The sequence below is a fragment of the Heteronotia binoei genome, chromosome 1, assembly GCF_032191835.1.
Source record: "Heteronotia binoei isolate CCM8104 ecotype False Entrance Well chromosome 1, APGP_CSIRO_Hbin_v1, whole genome shotgun sequence".
Lineage (NCBI taxonomy): Eukaryota > Metazoa > Chordata > Lepidosauria > Squamata > Gekkonidae > Heteronotia > Heteronotia binoei.
In genome coordinates, this window is record NC_083223.1 from 16,233,780 (window position 1) to 16,246,985 (window position 13,206).

The following is a 13,206-nucleotide window of genomic DNA, read 5'->3' on the forward strand; positions in this document are numbered from 1 at the left end:
CTCCTGGCTCCACCCCCAATGTCTCCTGGCTCCACCCCCAAAGCCCTCAAATATTTCTTGAATTAGACCGGGCAACCCCATATCCTTCTGAGGATCTTTCCTCCAAAAAACCCCTTCCTTCCCCAAGCTCTATTCCCAAAATCTCCAGGTTTTCTCGCACCAAGTGCTGGCAACCCTAACCCCACAACAAGTGATATGGACAGGGGCAAAAATGCTGCCCCGAGGACCGGTGACCCCAGACTGCCCTCTTCCCTGCAGGTACTTACAGCAGTGTGTCAGAAATTTTCTTTTTGGCCCTTTGGTCAGCAGTTCTGGATTTGCCCAGGCTACTGCTGCTTTTGATGCTAAGCTTCTCTTTTTTGTCTTGGGTCATCTTGGCAGCTGTCGGTGCCTGCTCACCATCACTGCAGCGTCTCGCAGCGATGAACTATAACTACGCTACTAGAGTCGCCCCACTATACCTATGTGTACGTCATCCTTACTGATTCCCTATTGAGGCCGAGTTCAGCAGGGAAAGAAGCCTCGCTGCAGGCCTGGCCGGAAGCATTGTGATGTCGTGTCGATGTCACAGCCGCTGTGTGATCTTATAATCTGCGTTCTTCCTTTCCAGGGCTTGGGGGTGAGTGATTTATTCTCCCTTAATATCTTACAGATGAAGTAAAAGTGCTGAACGTATTTATGATTCAAAGAGAGGGATTCAAGAAGGGTGTTTTTGGTTATGGGCAGGGCCTTTTTTGTAGAAAAAGACCAGCAGGAACTTATTTGCATATTAGGCCACACACCCCTGACACCAAGCCAGCCGGAAGTGCATTCCTGTGCATCCCCCCCAATTTCAAAATGATTGGACCAGGGGATCCAATTCTATTAGCCTCAAGACAAAGTGCCCCTATCCTTCATTGTTTCCAATGGAGGGAAGGCATTTAAAAAGGGAACAGTCCCATTAAATGTGATGGCCAGAACTCCCTTTGGCGTTCAATTGTGCTTGTCACAACCTTGCTTCTGGTTCCACCCCCAAAGTTCCTGAATAGTTCCTGAATAGGCCCTGGCAACCCGAGTTCAGCTGTAATTCTGGGAAGTCTCCAGGCCTCACCTGGAGGTTGACAAGCTTGTTCCACCCCTCTTGAATCTTTCGTATTAAGTCCTTTTGTAGCATTTCAGATGTGTATATAATACTTGATATGTTCGTAATGTCTGCTGAACACTTTTCTTCTAAGCCTTCTCAATTACCCTGTAGCTTTAAGAAGGGAGGAGTCCGTTTCCATAGCAAGCCTATAACAACAGACTTGAGGTTTAGTGGCCTGCAAGCAGAGGGCTTTGCCGGGATTTTGAGACTCCAGCTTGCGGTTTTACATCGTTAGCTGCAAAATCTGATGCTTCATGTCTCTGAAAATTGATTCTGGTAGGATTTACATCTAAGGCAGAGTTTATAGGACTGCATTCGAAAGAGGACTGCTAAGTAAAGATTTCATTTATAGACTAACACTAATTACAATCCTTCCTTCCTTCCTTCCTTCCTTCCTTCCTTCCTTCCTTCCTTCCTTCCTTCCTTCCTTCCTTCCTTCCTTCCTTCCTTCCTTCCTTCCTTCCTTCCTTCCTTCCTTCCTTCCTTCCTTCCTTCCTTCCTTGTTTTGCATGAGTCACAAAGACCATTTCCACAGAAGTGAAATTCCCCACATTGATATTTTTTAAAGCACTATATTATGTGAAATTCCCCACAGTAAATTTTCCTTCACCAAGCACAAACCAAAAGATGCTTACAAGAGGGCATATAAACATTGATGCGAAGAATGCAGCCCTAGCACTTCAGGACCCTGTTCCACTGGGAGAAGGAAGGAAGGAAGGAAGGAAGGAAGGAAGGAAGGAAGGAAGGAAGGAAGGAAGGAAGGAAGGAAGGAAGGAAGGAAGGAAGGAAGGAAGGAAGGAAGGAAGGAAGGAAGGTTTATGCCTGATGAGAAAAAAACTACTGCAGAAAATTTCTTATAATGCATGCTTTTAAAAACAGCCATTCAGGGCACTTTACTACTGTGGAAATGGTCACAGAGTTATTTCGTCTTCCTCAGGGGATTAGGAAAGCGGTAACATGACTGAACTGCACCAGGCTGCAGCGGCAGGCAATTGTGATTTAGTGGACGAGATCCTCAAAAAAGGGCAGTGTGACCCGAATGGCAAAGATGCAGACTGGAATGACAGAACTGCACTGCACTGGGCAGCGATCAAAGGTGGGTGGCAAATGTCAGCATTGCCAACTCTGGGTTGGGAAATACCTGGAGATTTGGGGGGTGGAGACTGGGAGGGTGGGCTTTGGGGAGGGGAGGGACCTCAGCACGGTATAATTCCATCGAGTTGAGCCTCCGAGTTAGCCATTTTCTGCAGGGAACTGATCTCGGTCATCTAGAGATCAATTGTAATAGCAAGAGATCTCCAGGTGCCACCTGGAGGTTGGCATCGCTTGAAAGAAGAAGATATTGGATTTATATCCTGTCCTCCACTCTGAATCTCAGAGCGGCTCACAATCTCCTTTATCTTCCTCCCCCCACAACAGACACCCTGTGAGGTGGGTGGGGCTGGAGAGGGCTCTCCCAGCAGCTGCCCTTTCAAGGACAACCTCTGCCAGAGCTATGGCTGACCCAAGGCCATTCCAGCAGCTGCAGGTGAAGGAGTGGGGAATCAAACCCGGTTCTCCCAGATAAGAGTCCGCACACTTAACCACTACACCAAACTGGCTCTCAGCTGGAGGGTTCAGGGATATAATGCCAGAGTCCACCTTCCAAAACACCCATTTCCCCCTGAGGAACTGATTTCTACACTGCTTGGCATGTTTCACTGCCCTCAATTAAGAGAAGAGAAAAAGATTGTTCTGGTGAATTGCGCAATGAGCAGTGCTTCCAGTCAATACTCCCTCTAAGCTGTGGGGTCTTGTGAACAAAAATTGTACTTCATGAACTATTGGCAGGGCTTTTTTTGTAGCAGGAACTCCATTTCATATTAGGCCACACCCCTCTGATGTAGCCAATCCTCCAAGAGCTTACAGTAGGCCTAAAATAGAAGCCCTGTAAGCTCTTGGAGAACTGGCTACATCAAAGGGGTGTGGCCTAATATGCAATATGCAATAGAGTTCCTACTACAAAAAACCTCCTGACTATTGGTATTAATGTTGCGAGCTACTGCATAATTTAGTTTGCTCCAGGGCCATTTCCTGTGAGCTAAGAAAAAAATGTGTGAGCTGGAGGCTAGAAATCTGTGAGCTAGCTCACACTAACTCAGCTTGGAGGGAACACTGGTTAAGAACATAAGAGAAGCCATGTTGAATCAGGCCAACGGCCCATCCAGTCCAACACTCTGTATCACATACTGGCCAATAATTTATATATATATATATATATATATATATATTTATACACACACACACACTGTGGCTAATAGCCACTGATGGACCTCTGCTCCATATTTTTATCTAACTCCCTCTTGAAGCTGGCTATGCCTGTAGCCGCCACCACCTCCTGTGGCAGTGAATTCCACATGTTAATCACCCTTTGGGTGATGAAGTACCTCCTTTTATCTGTTCTAACCCGACTGCTCAGCAATTTCATCGAATGCCCACGAGTTCTTGTATTGTGAGAAAGGGAGAAAAGTACTTCTTTCTCTACCTTCCCCATCCCATGCATAATCTTTTAAACCTCTATCATGTCACCCCGCAGTCGACGTTTCTCCAAGCTAAAGAGCCCCAAGAGTTTTAACCTTTCTTCATAGGGAAAGTGTTCCAAGCCTGTAATCATTCTAGTTGCCCTTTTCTGCACTTTTTCCAATGCTATAATATCCTTTTTGAGGTGCAGTGATCAGAATTGCACACAGTATTCCAAATGAGACCGCACCATCGATTTATACAGGGGCATTATGATACTGGCTGATTTGTTTTCAATTCCCTTCCTAATAATACCCAGCATGGCGTTGGCCTTTTTTATTGCAATCGCACACCGTCTTGACATTTTCAGTGAGTTATCTACCACGACCCCAAGATCTCTCTCTTGGTCAGTCTCTGCCAGTTCACTCCCCATCAAGTTGTATTTGCAGCTGGGATTCTTGGCCCCAGTGTGCATTACTTTGCACTTGGCCACATTGAACCTCATCTGCCACGTTGACGCCCACTCACCCAGCCTCAACAGGTCCCTTTGGAGTTCCTCACAATCCTCTCTGGTTCTCACCACCCTGAACAATTTAGTGTCATCTGCAAACTTGGCCACTTCACTGCTTACTCTCAACTCCAAATCATTTATGAACAAGTTAAAGAGCATAGGACCCAGATTCCAATGTAGATGATGACTACAGGAAGAAATCATCGAACCATGCCAAGATAAGAAACCGAGGCGGCATGTCGTCATCAAGTCATTGGTCGTTTTCGCACTTAGCGTTTGCTCCCCTTATTCCACGGCGCAATTATGTCCGGCTCATTTTCCTCGTTTTCGCACATGGACTCATTTGCGGAGTCGCTTTCCATGAAGCCCCGGCTCAAATCGTTTTCCCACTGGCATCGACTTGAGTTCGATGCCCTGTCAATCATTTTTTTTTTAAGTGCAAGTCTGGTTGCGTAAGGACGTAATAACGTAACATCGAGCAGTCACAGCTGTTCCTTCCCCTTCTTTTCGTGGACAAACCGCATCACGTGTGCTGCTGCTTATGGATTGGCTGCAGCTGTAGTATCCTCCACAGCCCTTTATGTATTAACAGAAGCATTCACAGTGGAGAATCCTAGCACTAGATTCCCCCCCCCAAATTCTGAAGTTGCGAAATATCGCAATAACGAAGAGAGAGAAATCGAGGGGTTTGTGTGTGTGTGTGTGTGTGTGTGTGGCAGCTTCTTCCTTTCCCAGCCTCACTCCCTCCCGGGTGGCAAAGCTGGGATTTCCTCCGCGCTCTTCCCCCTCCCCGGCTGGCGCTTGCAACAGGGACCTGACTGATTCCTGCTGCCAGAGCTCGCCCCCCCCCCCCGCCCCATTCTCTCCTTCCCCTTCTGTGGCACGTGTGAAGAGCGAGCTCGCGTCTATTTTCTAACCGAGCGGAATGTAGCCAGGGAGAAGAATGCAGGACTCCAACTTCCCATTTTATACATGGCGATTTTGTGGAGGTCCAGAAATCCTGGTGGCACAGCTGAGGGAGGCATTGCCTTTTTAAAACACACACACATGAACGCTTTGGCCCGCGCCGGCACTAGATTTCCCCCCCCCCCCAACAATGTATAATGTAGTTGTGAGATAACGCAACAGCGAAATAACGCAACTAAAGTCAATAATAATAATAAAAAATTCTAATGAAACCAATTGAAGTGGCAATTGAGGCTATTCCAGGAGGGTTTTTTTTTTTTCCTATTTGTTAATTTCGAAATATCGCTATTACGCAAGAAATATGAAGTTTAAAAAAAAATGGCCGTGCGGGCACTTTTGGGAAGCGCCGCGAACGGCTGATGATTGGCCAAGGAGGTGGATGGGGTGGGAGGACGGAAAGGGAGAGGGTGACGCCCACAAAGCAGTTGATCCGGCGTGGATGGATTTCCCACAGCAAACTCCGAGGAGTGGATCCGGTGTGGATCCGGAGGTTTTCAAAAACTCCGGAAGCATGTTGAAAAACATACTCCGGCGTGAAACCCCTGAAGCGCTGGAGCAAACCGCAGCGCCGGAGCAACAGGTGCGAAAACCAGGAAAAGACCCAGAGGTAAATGGGGTGCTACGCCGGAGTAAACGCTAGTGCGAAAACGCTCATTAACTCTATATCAGAATGAAGCTCCTTCTTTAGAAACAGAGACTGAGCATGTATTGTGGGCTGAGACTGAGCTGTTCTCATTCATTTGTTATGTTTTATGTTATACTGCATACTGGTGGAAAAAGGAGTATATACTGTGAGAACTTTAATAAGAAAACGTAATGTGTATTCATCAATGTTGTTCACACAGTATAGGGAGTGGTTGCCAAACCTATACTGCGTTGTTTTGTGGTTGTTAAACCTCCAGGTAGGGACTTGGTGTTCTCCTCGAAACAAACGCAACTGATCTCCAGACTACAGAGATCAGTTCCCCTGGAGGGGCTGGCAGCTATGGAGGGTGACCCGAGTTGTCAGCCCTAGCACTTCAGGAGCCTGTTCCACTGGGAGCAATAAGGGAGGGAGGGAGGGAGGGAGGGGAAGGGAGGGAGGGAGAGAGGGAAGAAGGGAGGCAGGAAGGAAGGGAGGGAGGGAAGAACGGAGAGAGGGAGGAAAGAAGGGAGGGAAGAAGGGAGGGAGGGAAGGAGGGGAAGGGAGGGATGGAAGAAGGGAGGAAGGGGAAGGGAGGGAGGGAGGGAAGAAGGAGGGGAAGGGAGGGAGGGAGGGAAGAAGGAGGGGAAGGGAGGGAGGAAGGAAGGGATGGAAGAAGGGAGGAAGGGGAAGGGAGGGAGAGAGGGAGGGAGGAAAGAAGGGAGGGAGGGAGGGAGGGAAGAAGGAGGGGAAGGGAGGGAGGGAGGAAGGAAGTGAAGGAAGAAGGGAGGAAGGGGAAGGGAGGAAGGAAGGGATGGAGGGAAGAAGGGAGGGGAGGGAAGAAGGAGGGGAAGAAGGGAGGGAGGAAGGAAGGGAAGGAAGAAGGGAGGAAGGGGAAGGGAGGGAGAGAGGGAGGGAGGAAAGAAGGGAGGGAAGAAGGGAGGGAGGGAAGAAGGAGGAGAGGGAGGGAGGGAGGAAGGAAGGAAGGAAGTGAAGGAAGAAGGGAGGAAGGGGAAGGGAGGGAGGGAGGGAGGGAGAGGGAGGAAGGAAGGGAGGGAGGGGAGAAGGGAGAGGGAGGAATGGAGGGAGGGGAAGGAAAGAAGGGATTGCAATTAATTTCCAAATGAAGAAGCAAAGTGTCTTCTTCTCTCCTCTATCTCTCCCTTGTATTTCTACCAGGAACATCAAGGATAGTGAAACGATTGGTGGAGCACGGGGCCCGTCCGTGCTTGAGAACAGATGCAGGGTGGACCCCGGCTCATTTTGCTGCGGAGTCAGGGAGGCTGGGGGTGCTGAGGATGTTGCATTCTTTGCACGCTCCTATGGACGCTGCTGATCTGTACGGGGATACGCCGAAGCGGATGGCGGAGATCTACGGTCACAAAGATTGCGTTGAGTTCTTAGAAACGTGAGTGCTAACTGTATCTGGTGCCAGGAATTTCTGGAGAGCATCCGTCAGTTCTGAGGAGGGAGACTGGCTAAGCCTTGGCTTGCTTGGCAAGGTCTTCACAAACATGATAGGAATAGGGTTGGAAACTGAAACTGGATGACTTGAAGGTTCTTCTGCCTGCTTCTTGGCTAAGTATCATAGAGGGCAAATTTTAAACCAAGGTAAAGGATGTGGCATTGAGATCTCATTTTCTTTCTCTTTTGTTCAGCAGTTGTTCAACCAGGAGTCTCCAATACATTGCCTGTGGGCACCAGAGTACCTGCCAACACCTTTCCTGGTGCTAGGCTTGCCAGCCTCCAGGTGGGGCCTGGAGTTCACCTGCTTTGACAACTGGCAGAGATCAGCTCCCCTGGAGAAAGTAATAATAAACACAACTGGAACCGGCGTCAATAATGAGTAATATATAGTAACCTCCGGAAACAAAGAAACTCCCATGCAAAGCATGTATAAATGCGTTCTTTTAGTGCCAACTAAATAAAACAAAACTAAGGAACACAAAATACTCAGTACTTGAAATTTCCCCACACAGTCTCTCAACAGTCTTAAGAGTAACAGTCTTTTGAAAGGAATCCTCACAGTTTCGCTTATCAGTACTTCTTCAGCCTCTTTCTCCTGACATTACACGGAGCCACAGCTCTGCTCTTTACAACATGGATGCTTTCATCTGCTGCTGCTGGCAGCAAAAGCGGTTCCTTATTCTCTCTGTATCGTCAAGAGTGGAACAATAAGAGATTAAAGACTCCACCCACATCTTACTATGTCTATCTTTAAGAGACTGTTACTCTTAAAAGACTGTTGAGAGACTGTGTGGGGAAATTTCAAGTATTGAGTATTTCGTATTCCTTAGTTTTGTTTTATTTAGTTAGCACTAAAAGAACGCATTTACACACACTTTGTGTGGGAGTTTCACTGCTTCCCGTGGTTACTATATATTCCCCTGGAGAAAATGGCTACTTTGAAGGGCGGACTCTATGGCATTGTACTCTTCTGAGGCTCCTCCCCTCCAAACTCTGCCATCTCCCAGATCTACCCCCAAAGTCTTCAGGTATTTTCCAACACAGATCTTGCAATCCTACTTGGCACACACAATAACCGTTTTCCCACACAGCTTACCTCGGAGTGAAGTCTCTCTTCACCGCGCAGCGTCTGCTCGGATTTCTCACCACCTGCTCCGCAGAAGCAGGAAGAGCTGCGGCTTTTGCGTCGCTAACGTAAACTGGGTTTTAGCGATTTACATTTGCGACACAAAAGGCCCGGCACTGCCTGCTTCTGTGGAGCAGATGGTGGGAAATCCGAGCAGACGCTGCATGGTGAAGAGGGACTTCACTCCGAGGTAAGCTATGTGGGAAAACGGTCATAGTTTTTAGAAAATGAGCAAGGCCAAGTGAGGCTGTTGCCCAGAAAAGTTTCTGATTTGATTGGTTGTGTAGATTTTTTAAAAAATGTTGCTTTGGCGGCAGCTGCCACCACAGCGCAAGGATCTTCCCTGTGTGACTGAAGTTGTGGTGGCCATTTTGTTGCCAGTTTCCCCGAAGAAATTATTACTACAGCCAATACATCTTTCTCAGGTATACAAGATGTTTCAAAACAATACTTCATCAGTTACACTACTGAAAAATGGAACCTGATTTCCACAGTACTCTACGCACAGCTCATGTTTCCAATAAAATCTTAGTCTGTATAAGGTGATACTGGACTCTTGCTCTTTTCTACTGTTACAGAGGAAGTAATATAAAGATGCCTTACCATTTGGAATGAAACAATGGGTGCTTTCACACAGCGACCTCTTACAAGTGGATTTTGTTATTCTTAGGGTGCGGTCACACGTACCATTAAAAGCATGTGTGTAGCGCTCAAATCTGAACTGCTGAATATTGATTCGATGCAGGGCAGTTCAGACAAGCATCCAAGAATGCGATTCATTCTGTTGTGCGCAATCAGACATCCAATACTATCACGCTCATTTCTTGGAGCATGCGTAATCTTATGGTGATTTCTGGGAGGGGAGGGGGTCCACTGAACATGCGCCCAACTGTTTGGAGCTGGGAAATCAAAACTTTCTTCAGAGGCAGGGGGGAAGGGCAAAAGTTTCCAGAATTAACGTTGCCGATCCAAACCACGGAACTGCCAGGAATTATTTTCCTAGAAATTGGCAGTGACAATGATATCTTGAAATCCTCCACATTGAAAAAAAAGATTTTTTTCCTGTTCTGAATAGTGGGATAACGTTTCCCCCCCCTCCGATCCTGTGTTGATTGGAGAAGCAGAAGCGTCACGGTAATTTGTTATGTATGGTTTTATTGTATTTTATATTCGTATGTTGTGAGCCGCCCTGAGCCTGCCTTGGCGGGGAGGGCGGGATATAAATAAAAAGTATTATTATTATTATATTATTATTATTACCTCAGATTCCCGGATGATCTGGCAATGCGCATGTCTGCTGGGGCTTTTTTTTTTTAAAAGGTGAGAGGCAATATTGCACGTGAGCTGTCCAAACAACAAAAAGCCGATCTTGTGCCGCTGTTTTGAAAAAGGGCCGGACTTTATGTGCTGTCAAATTAACGCGGCACTGATCCGCAGCAAGTCAGAATGACCCCGGATGACGCTCGATTGCCAGATGTGCAATCTGAACGAACACATTTAATCCGTCAGCCAGACGGAGCTGTGTCGTCACTAATGGTACGTGTGACCGCACCCTTACACAGTCAAAATCCAGTTGCAAGCTCATTATTTGGTGTGTGTGAACGCACCTGCTGAGCGTATTGCAACTGTTCCATTTTTATGTAACGCCAGATGTTGTAGTGAAAAGTGCCGTCAAGTCACAGCTGAGTTGTGGTGACCCTAGGGTTTCCAAGGTAAGAGATGCTGTCATGATCTGAGGCCTAGTGCGGCCTAGAGGGTAGGGAGAAGCCTGCCTGGGAGTAGATACAGGGGCCTACATCTCCCAGGGTGAAGAGGTTTTGGAGGGAAAATTAGCCCAAGAGGGGTGGGTCCTGGGAGGAAAGCATAAATAGGCATGGCTGGGAAGGAGGTTTGTTCTCTCTGGAAAAGGCTGCAAGAGAGATCCCTTACCCAAGGGGTGAGTTTTGGTATTAAGGAAGGGAATGTTTAGCAAGTCGCGTTAGGGCTTTTCTTTTTGTTTTGCACCAACCTTTACGGTTTATAAATTTCACTGTCACACTAAAAGGTTTTTTTTTAATTACCCACTTATTGTTTGAGCACTCTAAATAAGTTACTGTTAGGGTTGCCAAGTCCAACTGAAGAAATATCTGGGGACTTTGGGGGTGGAGCCAGGAGACATTAGGGGTGGAGCCAAGATCAAGGCTGTGACAAGCATCATTGAACTCCAAAGGGAGTTCTGGCCATCACATTTCAAGGGACCACGCACCTTTTCAATACCTTCCTTCCATAGGAAATAATGAAGGATAGGGGCACCTTCTTTTGGGGCTCATAGAATTGGACCCCCTTGTCCAATCTTTTTGAAACTTGGTGGGTATTTGGGGAGAGGCACTAGATGCTATACTGAAAATTTGGTGCATCTACTCCAAAAGACAGCCCCCCCAGAACCCCAGATACCCGCGGATCAATTCTCCATGATTTTCTATGGGAATAAATCTCCATAGGGAATAATAAGAGTTCCCAGCAGACATTTCCCTCCCCTCCCCCTGCTTTCTAATGACCCTGAAACGGGGGGAGGGTCTCCAAACCAGGAGATCCCCTGCCCCCACCTGGGGATTGGCAACCCTAAGTGAGAGTGAGGGAAGAAAAACACCTGTGCCCACAAAACAGACCTTGTAATTGACTAGGAAAATATTTCTATTAAATAACAGCATTTAAAAACATTCCTACGGTTTCATAGCAAATTCACAAAGTCCAGTGTCTCTTAAAGCAACAATGAATAAGTTCTTCCTGTGTGACTCCTCATGAAAAATTACTTCTCCTTTCCCAAAGTCCTGAAGGCTCCAAAATTCAAGGCACCCGGAGGAGTCAGTGTGCAGGATTCGGCTCCAAAGGATCAGTTTCCTTCACGTGGTTGCCAGCTGGAAGATCCACGTTCCGCCATGCAAAGCTTTTTCGCAAGCTGAATAACAATGTTCACAAATTGCTCTCAAAGCATCTATTTCTATACGCCCACTTCTCAAAACATTTCTTCAACTAGCCGTCACACAGGAAGAACTTATTCATTGTTGCTTTAAGAGACACTGGGCTTTGTGAATTTGCTGTGAAACTATAGGAATATTTGTAAATGCTGTTATGCTTATTTAATAGAAATATTTTCCTAGTCAATTACAAGGTCTGCTTTGCGGGCACAGTTGTTTTTCTTTCCAAGCCCCTAGGCCGGGCAGCGATTCCTCCGCCCGGGAGGTTCCCAACCTGCCAGCCCACATTGGGCTGGCAGGGGGAACCTCCCCCAATGTTGCCAGCGCGATGATGTCACCCGCGAGTGACGTCATTGTGCCAGCGACGTCGCGCACCAGGCACTCTAGGCGTTTCCAAGAAAACTGTGGTTTTCCCGGACTCTTTAGCATTTTGGGAGGAAAAACTCTATGGCAGAATGCAGCGGCCAGACTGTTAATGGGCCTACCTTGGTGGGAACATGTGCGGCCTAGGCTGCGGGAACTGCACTGGCTGCCAATTGTATACCGAGTTCGTTATACTAGTTATTACCTTTAAAGCCCTATATGGCCGAGGACCTGCCTACCTTAGGGACCGCCTCTCTCCATATGTTCCCCAGAGAGCACTACGATCTAGTTCACAAAATCTTCTGGAAGTACCTGGGCCAAAGGAGGCCATATTAAAAACAACTAGAGAACAGGCCTTCCCTATAAAGGCACCCCAATGGTGGAACCAGCTGCCGGAAGAGGTGCGGGCCCTACAGGATTTTAATCAATTCCGTATAAACATCATGCCATCTTTAGCACAATTGAGATAGTAGCACCACTAAATTATACTGTTCTAGACTGTTTTTAGATTATTTAATGTTTAATTGTGAATTGTATTTAACTATATTATCCTGTTTTTATTGTTAGAACATGGCTTATGCCATGTCCTGTAAGCCGCCCTGAGCCTTCCTAGGCGGGGAGGGTGGGGTATAAATAAAAATTATTATTATTATTATTATTATAGAGGTTTTTACCTCCCAAAATGCTAGAAAACAGTCCCCCACTGGAGCCTGCGGGGGACTTGGCAACCCAATCTCACGTCACTTTGGTCACCGTTAAAAGGTTTTACTAAAAGGAAGTTATGGGGTGGTTGGGTGCTCTGGGTGCTCCCATGCAGACTCTTATCAGAATGGTGGCAGCCAGTAATAGGCCTTCCTGGTCCCCTTCTGTGTGGCACGTTCAGAGGTGGCTGATCACTGCCTGCCTCCGTGTGGAGACCCTCCTATTCCTTGGAGGTCTCCCATCCAAATACTAACCAGAGCTGACCCTGCTTAGCTTCTGAGATCCGATCAGAATGGGCTAGCCTCGGCCATCCTGGTCAAGGCTGACGCTAGATGCCGATGGGAAACGTCACTGCGCTTTGCCGTCATGGTCCTTCTTTTCCGTTTGCTTCTCGTAGGGCTGAAATCGAGTGCTGGGAGTTCCGCCAGGAAGCGAAATTAAAGGGGATTCAATTGGATGAGACCGATGAAGAGTGGGAGCTGAAGAAGGATGAACTTTTGGGAAGTAAACCCCCCACTCCGAAGAAACCCGCAAAGACGTGCGCGAGAAAGGGTCGTTGTTAAATTCTGTAGAACGTCAAGGAGCCGACCCCAGCATACCAGGCAAGCTCTGGCGGGGGATCCCAGGAACAAAACGGCAGAGGCGGATCGGCCTGCTAACAGCAGCAGGGATCCTCCGTCTTTTTGGGTATGCAGGCACCTCTGGAATTCTGACACAGCATGGCGAGCACAGCCATAAAATGGCGACCGCAAGAGGCGGAGCCAGCTACAAAATGGGCAGCCACAGCTTACCTTCAGCCACGCAGTGATGGTCCTTGTGCTGTGGTGGCCGCCACTGCCAAAGCAATGTTTTTCAGTCTTCGCAGCCAAT

General features: G+C 47.6%; 1 protein-coding gene across 1 annotated transcript; it reads left to right on the forward strand.

The window, feature by feature from the left end:
- Positions 1-2,080: 2,080 nt before the first annotated feature.
- On the forward strand, positions 2,081-12,899 carry ANKRD66 (ankyrin repeat domain 66). Its single transcript, XM_060258232.1, has 3 exons — positions 2,081-2,219; positions 6,901-7,129; positions 12,734-12,899. The coding sequence occupies exons 1-3, from the start codon at positions 2,081-2,083 to the stop codon at positions 12,897-12,899; spliced, it is 534 nt and encodes a 177-aa protein (XP_060114215.1).
- The last annotated feature ends 307 nt before the right edge of the window (positions 12,900-13,206 follow it).